The sequence below is a fragment of the Nesoenas mayeri genome, assembly GCF_963082525.1.
Source record: "Nesoenas mayeri genome assembly, chromosome: 22".
Lineage (NCBI taxonomy): Eukaryota > Metazoa > Chordata > Aves > Columbiformes > Columbidae > Nesoenas > Nesoenas mayeri.
The window spans coordinates 6,714,418-6,730,813 of record NC_137572.1 but is presented as its reverse complement, the minus strand read 5'-3'; the positions used below and the strand labels follow the sequence as shown (position 1 = coordinate 6,730,813).

At 59.0% G+C, this 16,396-nt stretch overlaps 1 protein-coding gene across 1 annotated transcript; it reads right to left on the bottom strand.

Moving 5' to 3' along the window:
* Positions 1–5,314: 5,314 nt before the first annotated feature.
* Positions 5,315–13,354, bottom strand: TMPRSS13 (transmembrane serine protease 13; the record flags this gene model as incomplete). Its single annotated transcript, XM_080358002.1, has 12 exons — positions 5,315–5,512; positions 5,630–5,772; positions 5,894–5,992; positions 6,147–6,319; positions 6,420–6,579; positions 6,835–6,878; positions 6,960–7,052; positions 7,130–7,259; positions 7,344–7,466; positions 8,186–8,287; positions 8,609–8,780; positions 13,334–13,354. The coding sequence occupies 12 exons, from the start codon at positions 13,352–13,354 to the stop codon at positions 5,315–5,317; spliced, it is 1,458 nt and encodes a 485-aa protein (XP_080214128.1).
* Between the last annotated feature and the right edge of the window lie 3,042 nt (positions 13,355–16,396).

The window sequence follows — 16,396 nt, the reverse complement described above, 5'->3', positions numbered from 1 at the left end:
GCTGGGAGCGGAGGGGGAGCCCGGCCCCCAGCCCCCCACCGCCGTCCCCCTGGGACGTGCTCAGACAGCTCTGCCCCCTTTGCCCATCCTCAGCTGGGGTCCAATCGTGTGCGCGCTTCATAGGGTGGTGGTGAAGCGCGGTTTGCTCTGCTGGGTGCTCCCATCACCCCCCTCCCCGAAAGTCAGGCTGCACGCAGGGGCAGCCCCGAAGGGGAAACCCTTGCCAGGCTTTGAAACAGCCCTGCCCGCAGCGGAGCGCAGCGTGGACTCTGCCCTGAGCCACACACCTGCTGTGCAGGTAACGGGGAAAACTGAGCACACAACAGGCTGCCGGAGCTGCTCTGGGACCAACAGAACATCTGTGTAGCTACATTGGTAAACACGGTGCTGAAGCTTTTCTTTGTCGCTTGCTCGCAGCCTGCTGAGAGCAGAAGGGAGTAGCTGGGAAAGGAGGTGCCACGCTGCCAGGCCAGGTGGCCCAGTGCACAGGGCAGGGGACAGCAGAGGCACGTCCAGCCTGGCCCGGCTCAGCAGTAGTAGCACCTGGTTTGGTTCGTGGCACGTTCAAGACCTGCATTGACTCCCCCAGATCCTCCACGATTTAGCAGCTACAGGAAAAGTCCCTTTGGGTTTTACACAGAGCAGGTCAGGAACCAGCACATACTTGAGCCAGTCAATGCAAAACCCTGTCTAACAGGAGGAGAAGAGCTGGATCCACTGCTGTTGTGAACAAACGCCCTGTCACTGAGCTTTGTGCCAAGTGACGGGTTTATTCCCATCGGACAGCCAGCTGCCTTGGGAGGAACAAGATCTGAGAGGAGATACGTGTTTAATATAGCGTGGCACAGTCCCCAGAGGAAAAGCCTGTGCCTGGCGAGCTGCTGGTGAGCAGGGAGCAGCCACAGCAGGGAGGGAAGCTGAGGCCCTGCGCTGCTCAGAGCCACCTCAGTGCTGGGGGGCTCTGGCCAGGGCCACCCTCTGGCCGTGGGCATCGGCAGCAGGAGAGCAGTGAGCCAGGGGCTTGCCCTGCGCTCCTGAGAGCGGTGCGAGACACAGCACCAAAGCTGCTCGCTGCTATCCGCTCAAACCCAGAGCTTCCCACGGCCCGGGCACCGTGTCAGATGGGCACCAGGCTGCTGCAAGCACCGCGGGCAGCTGCTGCCTGCCCAGGGTGGAGGGGCTCTGCTGCCTTCGTGGCCAGGCTGGCACACCCGCGCCCGCTTGGCTCCTGCTGCTGGCCTGGAGAGCCATTTCTTCTGCAAAACAACACCTTAGCCATGCTGTCACCACTGAGCTGCTCATCGCTGAACTCAAAGGCATCTTAGATAGAAATCAGCCTCACAGACAATCACGGCGTACAGTCCACTGGACATTCATTTCCCAGTTTCCAGTAAAATATAAAAAGAAAATAAAGCAGCAGTGGCATTTCAAGGCAATTATTCAGAAGGGTCAAGAGATACAGACCAACACAGAGGAGCTGGACAACATCAACGTCTCCTTAATGCGTAGGGATAACATGATAAGGCTGTCAGCTACTCTGCAGTGAATGAGGCAGGGATCAAGCAGTTATAATCAAGTTTTGGGCTTCTCTGACCTTACTTCTCAGCTGTTATTATCCACTGCACACAGTACAATATTCTGATGCTGTGATGATGCCCTGGGGCTGCAGGGGGTCTCTGCAGATGCACACACAGCGCACAGTCCGCACAGCTGGATGTGCCTCATGCTCTCCTTCCTCTAGTTCTCTGTTAACAGTTTTGAGGGTGCCGCCCAAAGTAAGTAGGATAAAAAATGTTTAACATAGATTTTTTTTTTCTGTACAAACTCAGGTAAAACAGAGACCCTGTTGTGAACATAGGAAGCAAAGTGCCTGCTGTGCTACTCCTATGAAGGGAGAGCAGCTCTGGCGGTTGGTGGCGGTGAACGCCTGCTCCTCTGGACAGAACCGTACCGAGCAACAGCGTCTTCCCTGGAGAAACCGGACCAAGATTCGCTGGCGTAGGGCAGGCGAGTGGCACAGCGGCCAGGCAGGCGATGGTGATTTATGCTGATGAAGGGGCTGGGCTGATCTCACGCTGTTTGAGTCAATGGGAGCACTGCCAGTAGCTCACCAAGGGCGTGATGTGCCTCTCTGACTGGAGCAGACGCCTCCTCCCTGGGGCAGCCGGCAAAGAAAGCAACTGCTTGCTGTCCAGAACTTTCCCCTCTTGTTTTAAGGTCTTTCCCTTCTCTGGGGAGCCGAGCTTGCAGCCTGCCCGTTCAGCAACAACACAGCCCTCAGCCCGCTCAGGGGCACGGGAGAACCGGGCAGCGACAAAAGTTGTGCAGAGCCATACGGCTGCATTTAACACAAAAATATCTTCTTGCATCAGGCCTAAGTCATTCCTGGTGCTCTGAATTCCCCCCGGAGCAAACGGCAAAGCAGCAGAGTGAGCTGCAGCTGCTGCGGAGCACATTCAGTGGCTGAGCACAGCCAGCGTGGGTACTGCACAAACCGACCTGCAGCGACTCCGTGCCAAGTAATGATGTTACTGACCGCGGGAGGGAACCAATCTGAAACTAGGGGAAAAACATTTTTGTAGAGAAACATCATCTCTGAAACCATTTAAACAAATCAGCTTCAACACAACAGAACAGAGAGCTATAAAAGGAGAGTTTGGGAACAGCACCGCTAATGGTCAGTAATTCACATGGTGCCCGCCAGACTGTATTTTTGTAAGTTATGTTCCTTGGCCTATGATTTCCAAAGCACACAGGAATGTGGAAGGAGCTGCACTGAGCACAGGACACAGCTGAGGAAGCAGGGTCCTGAGCATAGGGGCTGTGCAAGAGCTGCAGACGAGGCCCTGCGCTGGTCCCAGGGGTTCTCTGGGCGGGCACCACAGCCGGGCTCCCCGGGGGCTACAGGCAGCAGCACCTTCACGCTCGAGCGCTCCAGGAGCGGAGGGGGAGCGGTGCCTGAGATGTCTGCTTCATGTGCGCGGGGCTGTCTCTGGGAGCAGCAGGGCACCGCAGCCGCGGCCAGGCAGCTTCCCGAGAAACACATTGCTTCTGATCCAGTTAGAAAAACTCAGCCCTTGGGAAAGCACGGCACACCTTGGTGTGGCCCGGGAGGAGAGGCTGCTGGGTGGCAGCCTTAGAAAAAACAAGCTCAATTTGTGTTAGCGGCTGAAATACTTTCTCTACTTCGAGAGATTATTTCAGAGAACAGAAGAGCAATAACCTCTGAGGAGGTGAAAGCCACCACAGAGCAGCAGGTTCTCCGCGGGCTGAAATGGCAATTACCAGGAAGATAATTCCAGAAAGATCAGCTCTTATTAAGTTCCCATTTTTGTTTTATTCTTTCTCAAAAGATCTGTTTCTCCAGCATACCATCTCAGACAGCAATAAAATGTTATGAGCTGCTGCAAGTGCACGCTATGGCTTTTATGAGCAGAAACCCCAAGATCCCAGAGAGCCTTTGGACCAAAGTAAGCTGTGTCTGAAACTTAAGACCCATTGAATTCACAGTTTAATCAGGCCAATGTAGAAGGGGGAAGGCACACAGGGCCCCTGTTCTTACCCTGTCTTGGCTGCTTGTGTTGGCCAGAGGACCCGAGTCCTTCCCGGCGCACGCGCGGGGCACTGGGCTGTAGCGCTGCCAGCAGAGATGCGCTGACTCCATGTGCCGGTCAGCAGGAGCCCCCATTCCTCCCTGGCTCGTGTCCTGTGGCCAGGGCAGGGGTGCCAGTGAGCCCCTCGCACAGGGCGCCCAAAGGGCACAGAGAATTTCAGTAAGTTACCAGAAGGCAGAGCGCAAAGACATCCTAAAGCAAAGCCAAACCAGTCCCTTGGCCTCTGCATACCCCCTTCACGAGAGGCTCGCACACACCGTGGGAGGTTTCTGGGTTGCTTCTTTGAAAAGCTGTTTGAGGTCAGGCTGACTCAGTGTTTCCCAAAAGGCAACAACACTAATTGTTTCGGTGCAGGTCTGGAGCCGGTGCCAAGCGCCGCCCTGCGCACGGGGACCTGCTGCCGGCCCCGGGGAGGGGCAGGTGCTTTCTGCACACGTAGCGCCAGACTCAACCTGCTATCCCAAAATTCAAGTGCAAACCGCAGCTCTCTGCCTGCAGATAACCCTTTCTGGGAACCCGGGGGATGCTCCCAGGAGCTGAGGAGGGGATGTGCCTCCAGCAGCCCACGCACCCCGAGAAGCTCTCATCTTCACTTTGCAGTGGCCTCTGCAGCTCCGGAGCCCGTGCACAGTTGGAGATGACAATCTCCAGCACTGTTATGGGAAATGGGCCTTCCCAGTCCACAAAGAGCCAAGTGTAAGTGCCGCAAGTGATGCGGGTTAGAAACCGGGCTGCCTGGCCCACGGAAAGTCCGGTACTCACAGCATTTGGGGACCTGACGTTCCCAGTTCCTCTGCTGGACACGACAGCACTGGGGGTTTGTCCCCCCATGCCACACCAAGCTCCTTCCCCAGGAGGAGGGGCAGCCCCTTTCTCCCAGTCATGACCACTGACCCAGAGGGGTTACTGGGCTTCCCTTCCAGCCTGTCCAAAAGAGCCTCCTCCATGCAGAGCACTACCAAACCATTTATTGAGAAGTGTGCGGGGTGGCTGGGTGCCCCAGGGCCCGTCTGCAGCTGAGCAAATGCGTGGGGAGAGGAGCGCAGCCTCGGCACGGGACAGCCAGCCTCTGCTCCCGCCACGGGCGCCCACGTTGCCAGCCACGGCCACCACCTGGCAGCAGCGTGCGGAGGAGATGGCTCCCAAGCCGTGGGCACCCCACGGCTTCCCTGCTCCTCGCTTCCACCCGCAACCTCCTCCGGATGGACGGGCAGCGCCAGCAGCCCCTGGCCCGCCGAGCGTGCCGCAGTCCCGCCAGGATGCGCTGACGACACCCCCATCCAGACATGTCTATTTACAGGAGAACCGCAGACACAGGGCGAGGAGGTGGCTCCCGGCTGGCACAGCCAGCACGGGCAGCGGTCCCCTGTGCTGCTGGGCCAGGGCTGGCTGGGTGTCCTGCCCAGCCACCTCCAAGCCACCCCCCTTGCACAGGGCAAGGGCAGAGTCACTTTGCAGGTGATGTATTTTCAGAGGTTGGGGCAGTGACAGGTCCCCGGCTGCATGGACAGTCCAGAGGTAGGTGGGGGATCTGCTGATGGTATTGTGGGCTTGTGGCCACCAAGGGCAGGGGTCTGTGCCAGCCAGAGGGGCACAGCCCAGGCAAGTGTCCATCCCGGTCTTAGTCGTTCTCGCTCTGCAAGGGAGACAGGAGAGAGCAAGGGTGAGGTGCCAGGGGCTGGGGGGGACACGGGACCACCTTATGAGTCTCCCTGCCCGAGCACAGCCCTGCTGTGCCGCCTCACCTCCATTTTACTGTATATCCAGTTGAGAAGCTTTGTCACACGTGTATAAACACCAGGCTTGTTCTTCTGGCCACATCCTGTCCCCCAGCTCGTCACCCCAGCCACATACCAGCGGCCATTGTCCTCACAGACCAAGGGCCCTCCGCTGTCACCCTGGCACAGAGGGGCAGAGCAGTGAGGAGAGGGGACAGGAGATGCCCCTCTGCTGGCACCCAAGCCCTGCTGGTGCCGTGCCACCTTGCCTGGCAGGACCATGTCCCTCTGCCTCACCTGGCATGCATCCTTCCCTCCCTGCAGGTACCCAGCGCACATCATCCGGGGGGTCAGGTAGCCTTCGTACACCTTGTCGCTGTTGCAGATCTTGTAGTCGATCAGCTTCACCTCGGCCTCCCGCAGCTTTGGGGATGTGTTATCTGCAAGGCAGGAGGAGCAAGCGCTGCGAGACACCCCGTGAGAGCAGCCCTCGAGTTCTGCAGCAGAACCACGCTTGCTCCTCTCGGGTGTTGCCTGCAGAGCGCCAGCATCCTTCCTCACCTTCGTTTTCCCTCGTCTTCCCAAAACCAGTGATGAAGCAGGACCTGCCAGTCTGGAACCGCTGGCCGTACATAGGGAGGCAGGCTGGGCGAACCTGAGCTGGAGGGAGACATGATGAATAGCAGGCGAGGAGAGAGGAATGAGTCACCCAGGAGCAAAATAGCTGCTGCAGTCATCAGCCCTGTGGCTGGGGAGCACCTAGGCTCCCTCTGTGCCCCCAAACCCCAGCCCCAGCCAGGCTCAGAGACCTCACCTGAGAGCGTCAGCGGCCTGGAGAGCTTCATGAGAGCGATGTCGTAGTCATCATGATCATCGCTGTAGTTGGAGTTGATGATGACCTGGGAGACGGAGATGCCCTCTGCGTGCTGCTTCAGGTCTGAGACCCCGCTGTAGACCTTCCAGTCGTCCAGGATCTTCATGCTGTTCCTGGGTGGGGAGAGGCAGGGACAACAGGAGTGAGACGCCAGCTGGGGCGGCACCGGCGCTGCTCCTGCAGCCTGCGCCCGGGCTGGGCGGCAGCACTCACATGAAGAAGCAGTGCGCTGCAGTGAGGACCCACTGCGCACCGATGATGGTGCCGCCGCAGATGTGGATCGGCCCGTACTGCACGCTGACTTGCCAGGGCCATTTGGCCACAGAGGTTTCTTTTCCTCCGATGATCCGGCCTGAAATCCTCTGTCCACAGGCTGGGGGGGAGAGCAGGGCTCAGAGAGGGGGCAAGCCCGGAGCAGGACGCACAGCATCCCCACCACCCGCAGGCACTCAGAACGTTCATCGGGGCCGGAGGGAATGAAATCTTTGTAGCTTTCTATTACCCAGGCTGTTTGCTGGAAAACGCCCTGTTTGCCCAACCCTGTGCAAAGAAAGGAGGAAAGTGCTCCCAAGCAAACGTTCGGCCCTTCCCGCCCTCGGCCACGCGCCCTGCCAGCCAGCCCCCTTACTTGTGCATCGGAGGGAGACGTACTTTCCCGTGAGACACTGTGAGCTGCCGGAGAGAAGAGGGAGGGAGGCTCAGCCCCAGCCCTGTGGCACCAGGGCAGGGGCAGAAGGTGACACTGCCCGGTACCTGTTGAGGCTCTGCTGGATGGTCTCTCGCTCGTCGGTCACGCTGAGGCTCTTGCCGGAGAAGTGCAGGGGCATGTACTCAGTCTGTGACGCACTGGGAGGGGAGAGGACAGAGGCAGTGAGGGCGGACCACCGGCAGCCAAACAGGACAACCCACTCCCAGGGAATTACTTCTGAAATCCCAGTTGCTGGCAGGTCTTTCTGGAGAAGGAATCATCCCAGGTGCTGCTGCACACCGGCAGCCACTGGCTCTCGGTGCTGGAGTAGACGTGGAGCAGGGACTCGTCGGACACGAAGCGCACTGTGGGGATGGAGCAGGGGGTCAGTGGGACTCAGAGCCCAGGGTCTCCCCTCATTCCCACCGCCCCAGCTCCCCGTGCCTCACCGCAGCCCAGCTCGTCGCTCCTCTGGGAGCAGTCCACCACGCCGTCACAGCGCACGGGGCTGTGCTTGCAGCTCTCAGCAGGCTCCTTGTACACGATGCCGGTCTGCGACCGCCAGAACATAACTAGAAGCAAGTACACGCTGTGATGAGGCCAGGGCCAGTGGCAGGGGCTCACCCTGGGCAAGGGTGCTGTGACCCCCCCAGACGGGGTCTGGAGGAGCTCTGCCACACGCAGGGGCTCTCCCAAACACCAGGCGTGAGGCTGGGAACAGATCTGCCCTTCGAGCCCAGACTGAATGGCTGGCCAGCCTGAGCATCCCCCCGTGCCAGCGCAGCAGCCTGGCTGCTGCCAGCCTCCCTCACTCCACCTGCTTCTAACTTGCTCCTGCAGAAGGACTGCGCCCCACAAATGCTTCAAGCCCACCAGCTACAGCAGCTGGAGAACCAGCAGCTAGATGTCAGGCAGATTAAATTACAGTGATTCCCCCAGTGCTTGTTCTGCCTATGGACTGCACTGCCTGCTAAGCCTGCACCCCAGGGAGGGCGAACCTGGGTGCTGCTGGGGGGGCCCTACCCACCAAAGCAAGCCCAGGGGAAGGAAAGCGCAGTGCGATCCCCCCGAGAGCGCAGGGAGCACAAGCAGCAGCTCTGCTTTCCCAGTGTCCACCAGATGTCAGGAACACCCAGGAAAAGGAACAACGTCTCTGCCTGATCGCCTGCTGTCCCGGGGCTTCCCTGGGGCACCTCCCTGCCCAGGTCTCCCCAGACTCTGCTGACCTCCCAGCCCCTCTCCGAGGTCCCCCCTGCGAGCCCCGAGCTGGCCCAGCTGGGACCCCACTCACACAGCAGGATGAGGGCGACGAGCAGCACGATGAGGATGGAGACGCAGAAGATAAGCGCAAGCCGCCGCTGGCTCATGCAGGGAGCTCTGAACATGGAGGATCCTGGCGGCAGGGTGGACGCAGGGTCAGGGGGAGCAGCCGCCTCCCCAGGGTGCCCAGACCCCACCGCCCATCAGCATGTGCCAGGAGCTCCCCAGGGATCCCCTGAGAAGTGGGAGAGCAGGGCCATGCACTCCCTGCACTGCCCCTGGTGTACCCCCATCCCGCCATGGTCACCCGCCTCTCCATTGCCCCCCACATCCCTCACACCCCCAGCGAAACACCAGCCTGTGGCTGAGCCTGTGCCAGTCACAGGGACCATTCCCCACCTCCCTCCCCGGGACTGGGGCCAGGGCGGGCAGAGGCCACCGGCACCATTCTTACGTGTGCTCTCACAGGTCGTGCAGGGCGCCGGGGCCGGGCTGGACTCGGGGCTGTAGGGCTTGAAGCTGATGCCCAGGACACTTTCTCGAGGCTGCGGAGCTCGGACACTGAAGATGCTGCTGGCCGTGGAGGCATGGAGGCTGGGAGGGACGCTCCTGGGTGATGCCGTGGACTGTGAGCAGAGGAGATCGACACCGGCAATGACCGTTGCTCACCGGACAGTCCCCTCGCTGTCCCCTCGCTGCCCAGGCAGCCGTGAGGGCAAAGGTGACATGGAGACAAGGTCCCTGGCACGTGGTGGCTATTCCTCCAGAGTACCATGGACCTCATGGAGAGTTACTGCTGCAGTGCCTCTTCCCAGCTGTGCCCCAGCTGGGACAGCTGCAAATCTCTGCCACAGAGCTTTTCCCCTTTAGGTGGCCGCTGGCCAAATTTCCCAAACCGATGGCTTGGCTCAGAGCAATCAGCCGGCTGCTTTGCCTCGCGTCAGTCACACTGTGGCCCAGTTCCATGGGGCTAGTGCCCCAATTTATGCATCTATCCTTAATTAGCCATTTGAAAAATACAGTGCAATTTCCAGCTGTTATTTAGTAATACTTAATAATCAGTGTTTTCCAAGCCCTGAAACATCCTGCCCCCTGGAATGCTGTTCTGCAGTTGTGCCACTCCTAATCCGTGAATTTACAAAAGAATATGCATTTGTTTCCTTTCCTCAAGACACATTCTTCTGAGTGCTCCATCAGCTTCAATCAGCCACAGAAGCCTCTCATTTTCCTTCAGAGAGGACGTGTGTATTAAGCCCACAAATAAAGCTGTTTCCTCTGCCACTTGTAAAACTAAGATACAGCTCCGGCAATAAGAAACGACTGCATGCCTTAGAGAAACTGCAGGGGTGTTGCCAGCCTGCACATGGGGCTCAAACACACCTCTCCGGAAGCCTGTTTCTGATTTTTGGCCCTGCAGCTGCTAGAGACCACACTGCCCCGTAACCAGAAAACATCCCTTTCCCTGCCAAGGCAGCGAGCAGCACCAGGGCTGGCGCACGGCTCCGGAACGGGCAGAGCAGGAGCAGCATCAGGAGCAGCATCAGGAGCTGCTGCGCCGAGTCACCCCCTTCCAGCTGCATCTTCTCTACCCTCGTGTTTCCTGCCGGGAACCGGGAGCCCTAATGAGCACGTCGGGAGCCTGCTCAGGCTCATGCTTTGCAAACACGGCTGTGCCCTTCCTCACAACGCGGTGGTGTAACTTCCTGAGCAGCATCCCGTGAGTCACGCAGCCCGGCGCGGCCACGCACGCTCCTGGCACGGGGTCTGCCTCATCCCCCCACGGCACATCCCGGGGGACACGCCGCACCTTGAACCGTGCCTCGGGGGCTGCTCGTGGCCCACGGGCACCAGCGGCTCCCACCCTGGCCAGCAGCGGGGTGCGCAGGGCCACCCCCGGCACAGATCTCCTCCCGCTGCCCGGGGGAACCTTGGCACAGGCACCAACGTCTCCTGGCTCTTGAGAGACACCTCCCTGCTCACCTCAGGGGACAAGGACCAAGCGAGCAGCTCCTTGGTGTCCTGTGTGCATGGGGAGGAGCAGGGCTGCAGGGTGCGCAGGCACAGCGATGGGATGCCAGCTCCCCCAGAGTACTGCACACCCGCACTGTGAAACACCCCTGGGTATCCTCAGTGCTTGTTGTTAGAAAGTGTGTGCGATCAGCAAGAGCTGCAGCACATCCTGCACCGCTGCTTTGCAGAATAAAAGCAACACACAGATACCAGGAACCCTTCCTAGGAAAAGAATTTCTCCTGTCTATGCATAAATGAGGTTTTTGTAAATACCCAGACAGTATCATTTACGTTGGCATTTGTATGCTATCTCCACATGTCTGGTATTTCACATGCCTCCTCCTGAAAGCAAGCATAACCCTTCGGTTATCGGCTCAGCAGAATTACAATGCTGTTAAGGACAAACCTGTCCAGTGTATCAGAAAACACAGCCCAACTCCACCAGCAAGCCAGAGATGCTGGATGCTAATGCACTTCTACCTTCAGCCTACAAATATTACACATTAACACGTAAGTTCACTATAAGTGAACTTATAAGCGAATGGCATCACAGATCACCTTTCCCACTATAGGTTAAATTGCTCTTATTATTCCTTAGCAGGAAACACATGTCCTTTCTTAAGCTTGGGTGAACCCTTAGCCACTTATTTCCTTAAAAGTCTAAAGTCCACGTGTATTCTTTTTAGGTTTATCTCAGAAGTTAACAAAACTTTTACCATGGGCTTCCGGTAAGCAGCATTAACTGGTTGCTGTTGTACAGGCAGTGGAGCTGAGAACGAACAGCAGCAGCTTTACAAAGATATTTCTGTCATGGAGCAGCAAGCGAGCTGTGACTTCTGCCCACAAAACCTTTGCTCATCCTTTGCTGGCTTTTGAGTAATAGCCAGAGCCGGAGCGGAGCCTGGCTCACATGCGCCTGTGGTTTGAGCCCTGTTCTGCTCTGACGTTCTCTCTGCAAAGGTCCCACCAGCCGCAAGAGCTTTAAGTGCTGCTGCGGGCTGATGTTTGAAAGTCATGTGTAGGGAGGGGGGGCACGGACAGCCCCGTGCCGGGCTGATGCTCAGACAATGGGGCACAGCGGTGCTGGGGACACACAGGGGACAAGTGGACTGTACCTGTCTGCAAGACGGGCCCTTTGCTAGACCTGTCATGAGCGTAAACACCACCTCACTCCTTTGCTCTGCTCGGAGGCTTTGAGCAGAGCTGGGAAAAGCACCTAAAGGACAAACAGCAGCACCAGAGGAGCCCAATCCCTTTGCACCTGGATCCGCCATGCGCGCAGCCCTCGGCTCCCTGCCGCAGAGAGACGGCCACCAAACCCACCCCAGCGAGGGCAGTGGCAGCGAAGGCAGCCCAGCTGGCTGGAGCCTCAGATCCACGCGGGAGAGGGAAGGCGGCAGCGAAAGCAGGCACCAGTCACCCAGTTTCGGAGTGGGAGGCACAGCGGAAGGAGTCGGGCAACACCTGGGGTGTTGCAACCAGAGCCGGGGCCCAGCCGTGTCTCGGAGGAGCAGAAGGGCATGGCAGCTACCCAAGATTTGGAGCATCAAGATGGGAGGGAAGCGGCCTGGCTTAAATAAGCTGGAGGAAGCTGCCTAAACAGGTGATCACCTTTCCCAGCTGAGCTCGGCAGCCCTTTGACTGGGGCAGGGAACCGGCTCCTTCAGCTGTTTGTGGAGCGCTGATTGTCCGCAGCAGATTAGCTCAGCAAGCACACAAGGGCGACATTGTCCTCACGCTCACCTGGGACAAAACCCTCCTGAGCCTGCAAAAGCCCCCATTTCCTCCCAGGACACCTGCCCCGCTCGAGTACCGCAGCCAAGCGGCGTGTCCCTGGGAGGGGACAGACCCCAGGACAAACCAGGCAGGGGCTGCGGGAGGACACCGCCCAGACCCAGCTGCCGTAAAGGGGGCACAGGGAAGAGAAGCCCCAAAGCATGCAAGGGCCATTTTGCAAGCACAGGTGACAATCTGTGCCAATTGAGTCAGCCCCATCTGGCCAGGGACAGGTTGCCCTATGCCAGTGCGAGCAGCTCTTCAGGCAGAGATCAGAAAATGTTCCAGGAGGTGAGTAATCGCTGCTCAGCCCATTCCACAGATGGGCAAATGGAGGCACGGAAAGATGAAGTGACTCTCCTGCAGTTGCAAAGCCGAGGGTGGCACCTGGGACTCTTAATGGCCCATTTAATCCAAGTGACAAAGCCAAGGTGGCACAGTGGGGATGTCCAGTATTGGGTAATTGTCTCCCTATGTGGGCATCCCAATTTCTGCCCTGTTTTCACCAAGATGCAGTGCTGCTGCCTGCTTTCAGGGCTGCCCAGAGCTGGGTTCACACTGCAAAGCAGTGCTGGGGACCGGCTGCCCTTCCCTCCGCATCCAGCCAGGATGGGGCACAAGCCCACCCTGCCCGGCCCCGGCTGCTCCGTGGCACCACACGCCACGGGGCAGGATGAAGGTGGCATTACAGCTGGCCCTGCCTCCCCTGGAGCCACATCTAGCCCGTCGCTGCCGGCTTTGCACGTTCCGGACATCGCTGGCACAGCCGGCAGTGTTCAGCACGGTAATTACCCGCTGCCTCACCCGGGCAGGCTGAGCCCCGTGCCCAGCTGGGGATGGATGTTTTCCTCATTACAGGATGTTCGGCGAGGCTCCACAGCCGACACCAAGCAGGTCCCAGCCCAAAAAGAGTATGGCAAGAACAGTCAGGAGAGCAGGTGAGGGAGAGCGGCAGGGGCTGAGGCCGCCAGCATGCTGCTGCTGCTCCCGACGGGCTGGCAGGAGCTGCCAGAGGGCTCAGGAACCTGCAGCTCCCATGGGTGCCAAGTGACAGCAGCTCCTGCTGGCAGCACCAGCCCGTCCCCCTGGTTCCCAGATCCGCTCCAGCATGGGAAAGCGGTGGTGCTGGGGCCCTGACCCTCCTCTGCTGGCACAGGGCCGACACCAGGGATGCTGGCAGCCGCCCTCCTCCCTCCATGTGCCCAGGGGGTGCTGGAGGCAGCACCCCACGGTCAGCTCACCCCAGGTCCTTCTCACCGCCAACCGCCACAAGCAAAACCAACACCCCAGGGAGCAGGAGGGAGAAACCCAGCCCTCCAACAAGCCCCAAGGAAAACAGATCCGTACAGCCACCGAGCCACCCTCAGAGCTGAGGGAGCTGCCCCCACCTTACCGGAGTGGTTTTGCCGTCCATCGGCCGCTGCAGCGCTGGGCTGGGCTCACAGCTCCGGCACAGCCATCCTTCGCGGCGCAGCGCGAGCTCAGGTTCACGGGGACGGGGCAGGATCTGTTTGGCGAGCAGGTTCGTACGTCAGTGCCAGCGCCGGGCGCAGAGGGAAACCAGTCCAACCTGCCGCCCGGCTCCACTGCTGCCTGTTTCCCAAGTGCTCCAGGTACAGCATGCAAAACACCTGCCTCTCTGCCGGCCACCCCAGCCGGGCGATGGGGAACGCTGGGCGGGGGCAGCAGGAGCCCCGGCTGTGGCCAAAGGCGCCGGAGCAGGTGAGGTCTGGCCCGGGGGCGAGCAGCATCAGCAGCATCCCAGGTGCCGAGGGTTCTGCTGGCTCCTCATCGCTCTCTTGGCTGCCTGCCTGCCCAAACCCCCCGTTCTCCACCGCATGCCCACCGTGCACATCTCCCCTGTGCTAGCTGAGGGTGGGAGAGGAGGGGATGCACAGCCATGTCCAACCCCAGCAAAAGCCCTCTCCTGTGCCCCAGGTGACTGAGAAGTCCAGAATGCCCTGTTTGAGGGGAAATCCTGTTTCCCTCTAGTTTCCCTAGAGGCTTTTTCACTCCTTTGCTAACAGAGAGATGTTCTTGCATTGTGCAAGGAGAAAGCACAGGTCTCCTGCGTCCTCTGTGGGCATGAGCTGGGAGATGCTTTGCTTAACCCAGAACTCACATTTTGGAGAAACAAGTAAAAGCATCCAGATTAAAAGGCAAAAATCCCAGCTCCATCATGTGCTTTCTGATGCCCAGACCCACATCCCTCAGTTCTCGACACAGAGGAGGGCAGCCCCTCTGATGCCCCTGTCCCAGGAGGCTCCATGTGGCAGCGTGCTGCCTGCCGTGAACCCTGTCCCGACATTCCATTTTCCAGGCACATTTCTCCTGGCATTATTCATAGCATAAGTCCCTTATTCACCACCTCCCCACCCACACCTGCTCATCAGTAAAGCAGGAGACAAGCAGCTTTTGCAGCTGCCCTGTGCCTCCGCGGGTGCAGGGCAGCGGGACATGGGGCTGGCCAAGGAGGGACAGCCCCCCAGCCAGCCCCGCGCTGCCTTACCCCCGTGTCTGCACAAACTGCCACATCCTCTTCTGACAAAGGGTTCTCAGAAAGCAGCTCCAAGAACGATCGCTGGCTGGTGTTTCTGCAAAGCCACCTACGGAAAGCAAATGACAGAACCATGTGTCTGGGCTTGACCCCAGCAACCTGATGTTAAATGTCACGCACGCATAACACCTCTCGGGTTAAATCCTCACACTTTCTTGCTGGTAACTGCTCCTACAAGCCATACTGCACCCTCCCAGCCAGCAAACCAAGCTGCCAATAGCACACACAGCCAGAGCCGGCACCACCAGCCCAGGAGGGCCCAGCGGCTCCTCCGCTCTCTGCTCAACCTCCAGGCATAAGGGAATTAGGATGGGGAGAACTCTGCTCTTGCAGGCACGGCTCTTTGTCCTGGGGCAGGACCAGCCCTCCAGCCCCAGGGAGGACAGCGTTAGGGTTCCCTGCGGTGCTGTCACACTTCCCAGCAGCCCACGAGTGGCTATTCCAGGGTTGGTTGTGTCACCCGTGAGGCTCGGGCATCCCTGGGAATCCCAGCCCCACTCCAGCCCTGCCCGTGCTGAAGCTGTCGGCTTTGCTGAGGATGCAGAGCAGCAGCTGCAGGATGTGGGCACAGGGCAAGGGAGCAGCAGCCAGGGAGCGGGGATGGAGCAAGGACATGCTTCACCCCGCAGACACGGCGGGTGCCCAGGGCTAGTGGCCAGCAGGAGGGTCCCGGCAGGAGCCGGGCACAGGGAGCTCCCAGCGCTCGCTGCACCCCAGGCTCTGGGGAAAGACGTGCTGTGCAGTTCTGACGCAGGTGATTTCCAGGTTATTAAAAACACAGCTAATCCTATTCAAAGATTAGTCAATAATTTTGAAGGTGAAAAGGAAACTCAGCAGTGTTCTTGAGGACTGGTTTGACCTATGAACTCAAAACCTCTCCTGTCAGCCCTGAAAACATGGAGCTGCCCTTTGCCGTGATGCTTTGGGTTTAACGCGGTGCTTCGAGTGGTCAGCAATGCCTGATGCAAAGCTCGTCTGTGGTTATGGCCAGGTCCCCTGCCCATGCTGGGACTGCCTTAGCACAGCACGTGGCCGTGGGACACGGGACATGCCGTGTCCCTGTCTTGGGCTGGGAAAGCAGCTCACAAACTAGGCACTCAGCCCAATTGTCATTTCTCCTCAGCCTGTTTCATTTTCCACTGAATAGCCAACCATCTTTCCCAAGCTGCTGAACCACCTCACCCACAGGACCAGCCCTACGGTTTCTTTTCCACAAGGCTCCCTCCTTCCTCATTTTTTGGTCCCATCGCTTTTGATTTTCACTTGTTTACATGAAACATGAGCTGTGGCTTTGTGTGGGATGGGCTATGCCTCATCTCAGGATTCCTACGTACAGTGGGTGCCAGATCTGACTCAGGAGCTGACAGCAGTGAGAGGACAACAGCTCCCAAAGAGGGGACACCAAAGCTAAGCTGGGGTGAAGCCGGGGAGATCTGCTGCTGGAGCTGCCCTCCCTGCGCATCCCTACGGCTGTCGGTGGCGGGGAGCCTCTCCTCAGCATCACTGCCCCATGTCCGCGTTCCTCATGGTTCCGACAGAGCAGAACTGAGGCCGGCACGTCCCTGGGTGTCAGGAGAGCCAGGCATGACACCATGCCCGCAGTCCTGCCGCCAGGCACTGGAGGACAGCTCGGTGGCACTGCCGGACCCAGCCTGCAGCTGGCGGATTCGCTGGTGCTCTGGCAGGGCTGCGAGCTCGTGGGAGCCTCTGGCTTTTAGTAGGAAGGATGAATCAGGGGAAGACTCAGTTCAGAGTCAGAGGCAAAAGCAGAGATCTCTCACTTTGGGCCTTTAAGCCGGCTCTTTGAGGAGCCGCTCTGCAGCAAAGGGACCCGAGGTCCTGCACCTCTGCGCACGCAGAGCGAGGGACTCTCTGCAGCTTTCTGGAACTGTCCAGAGC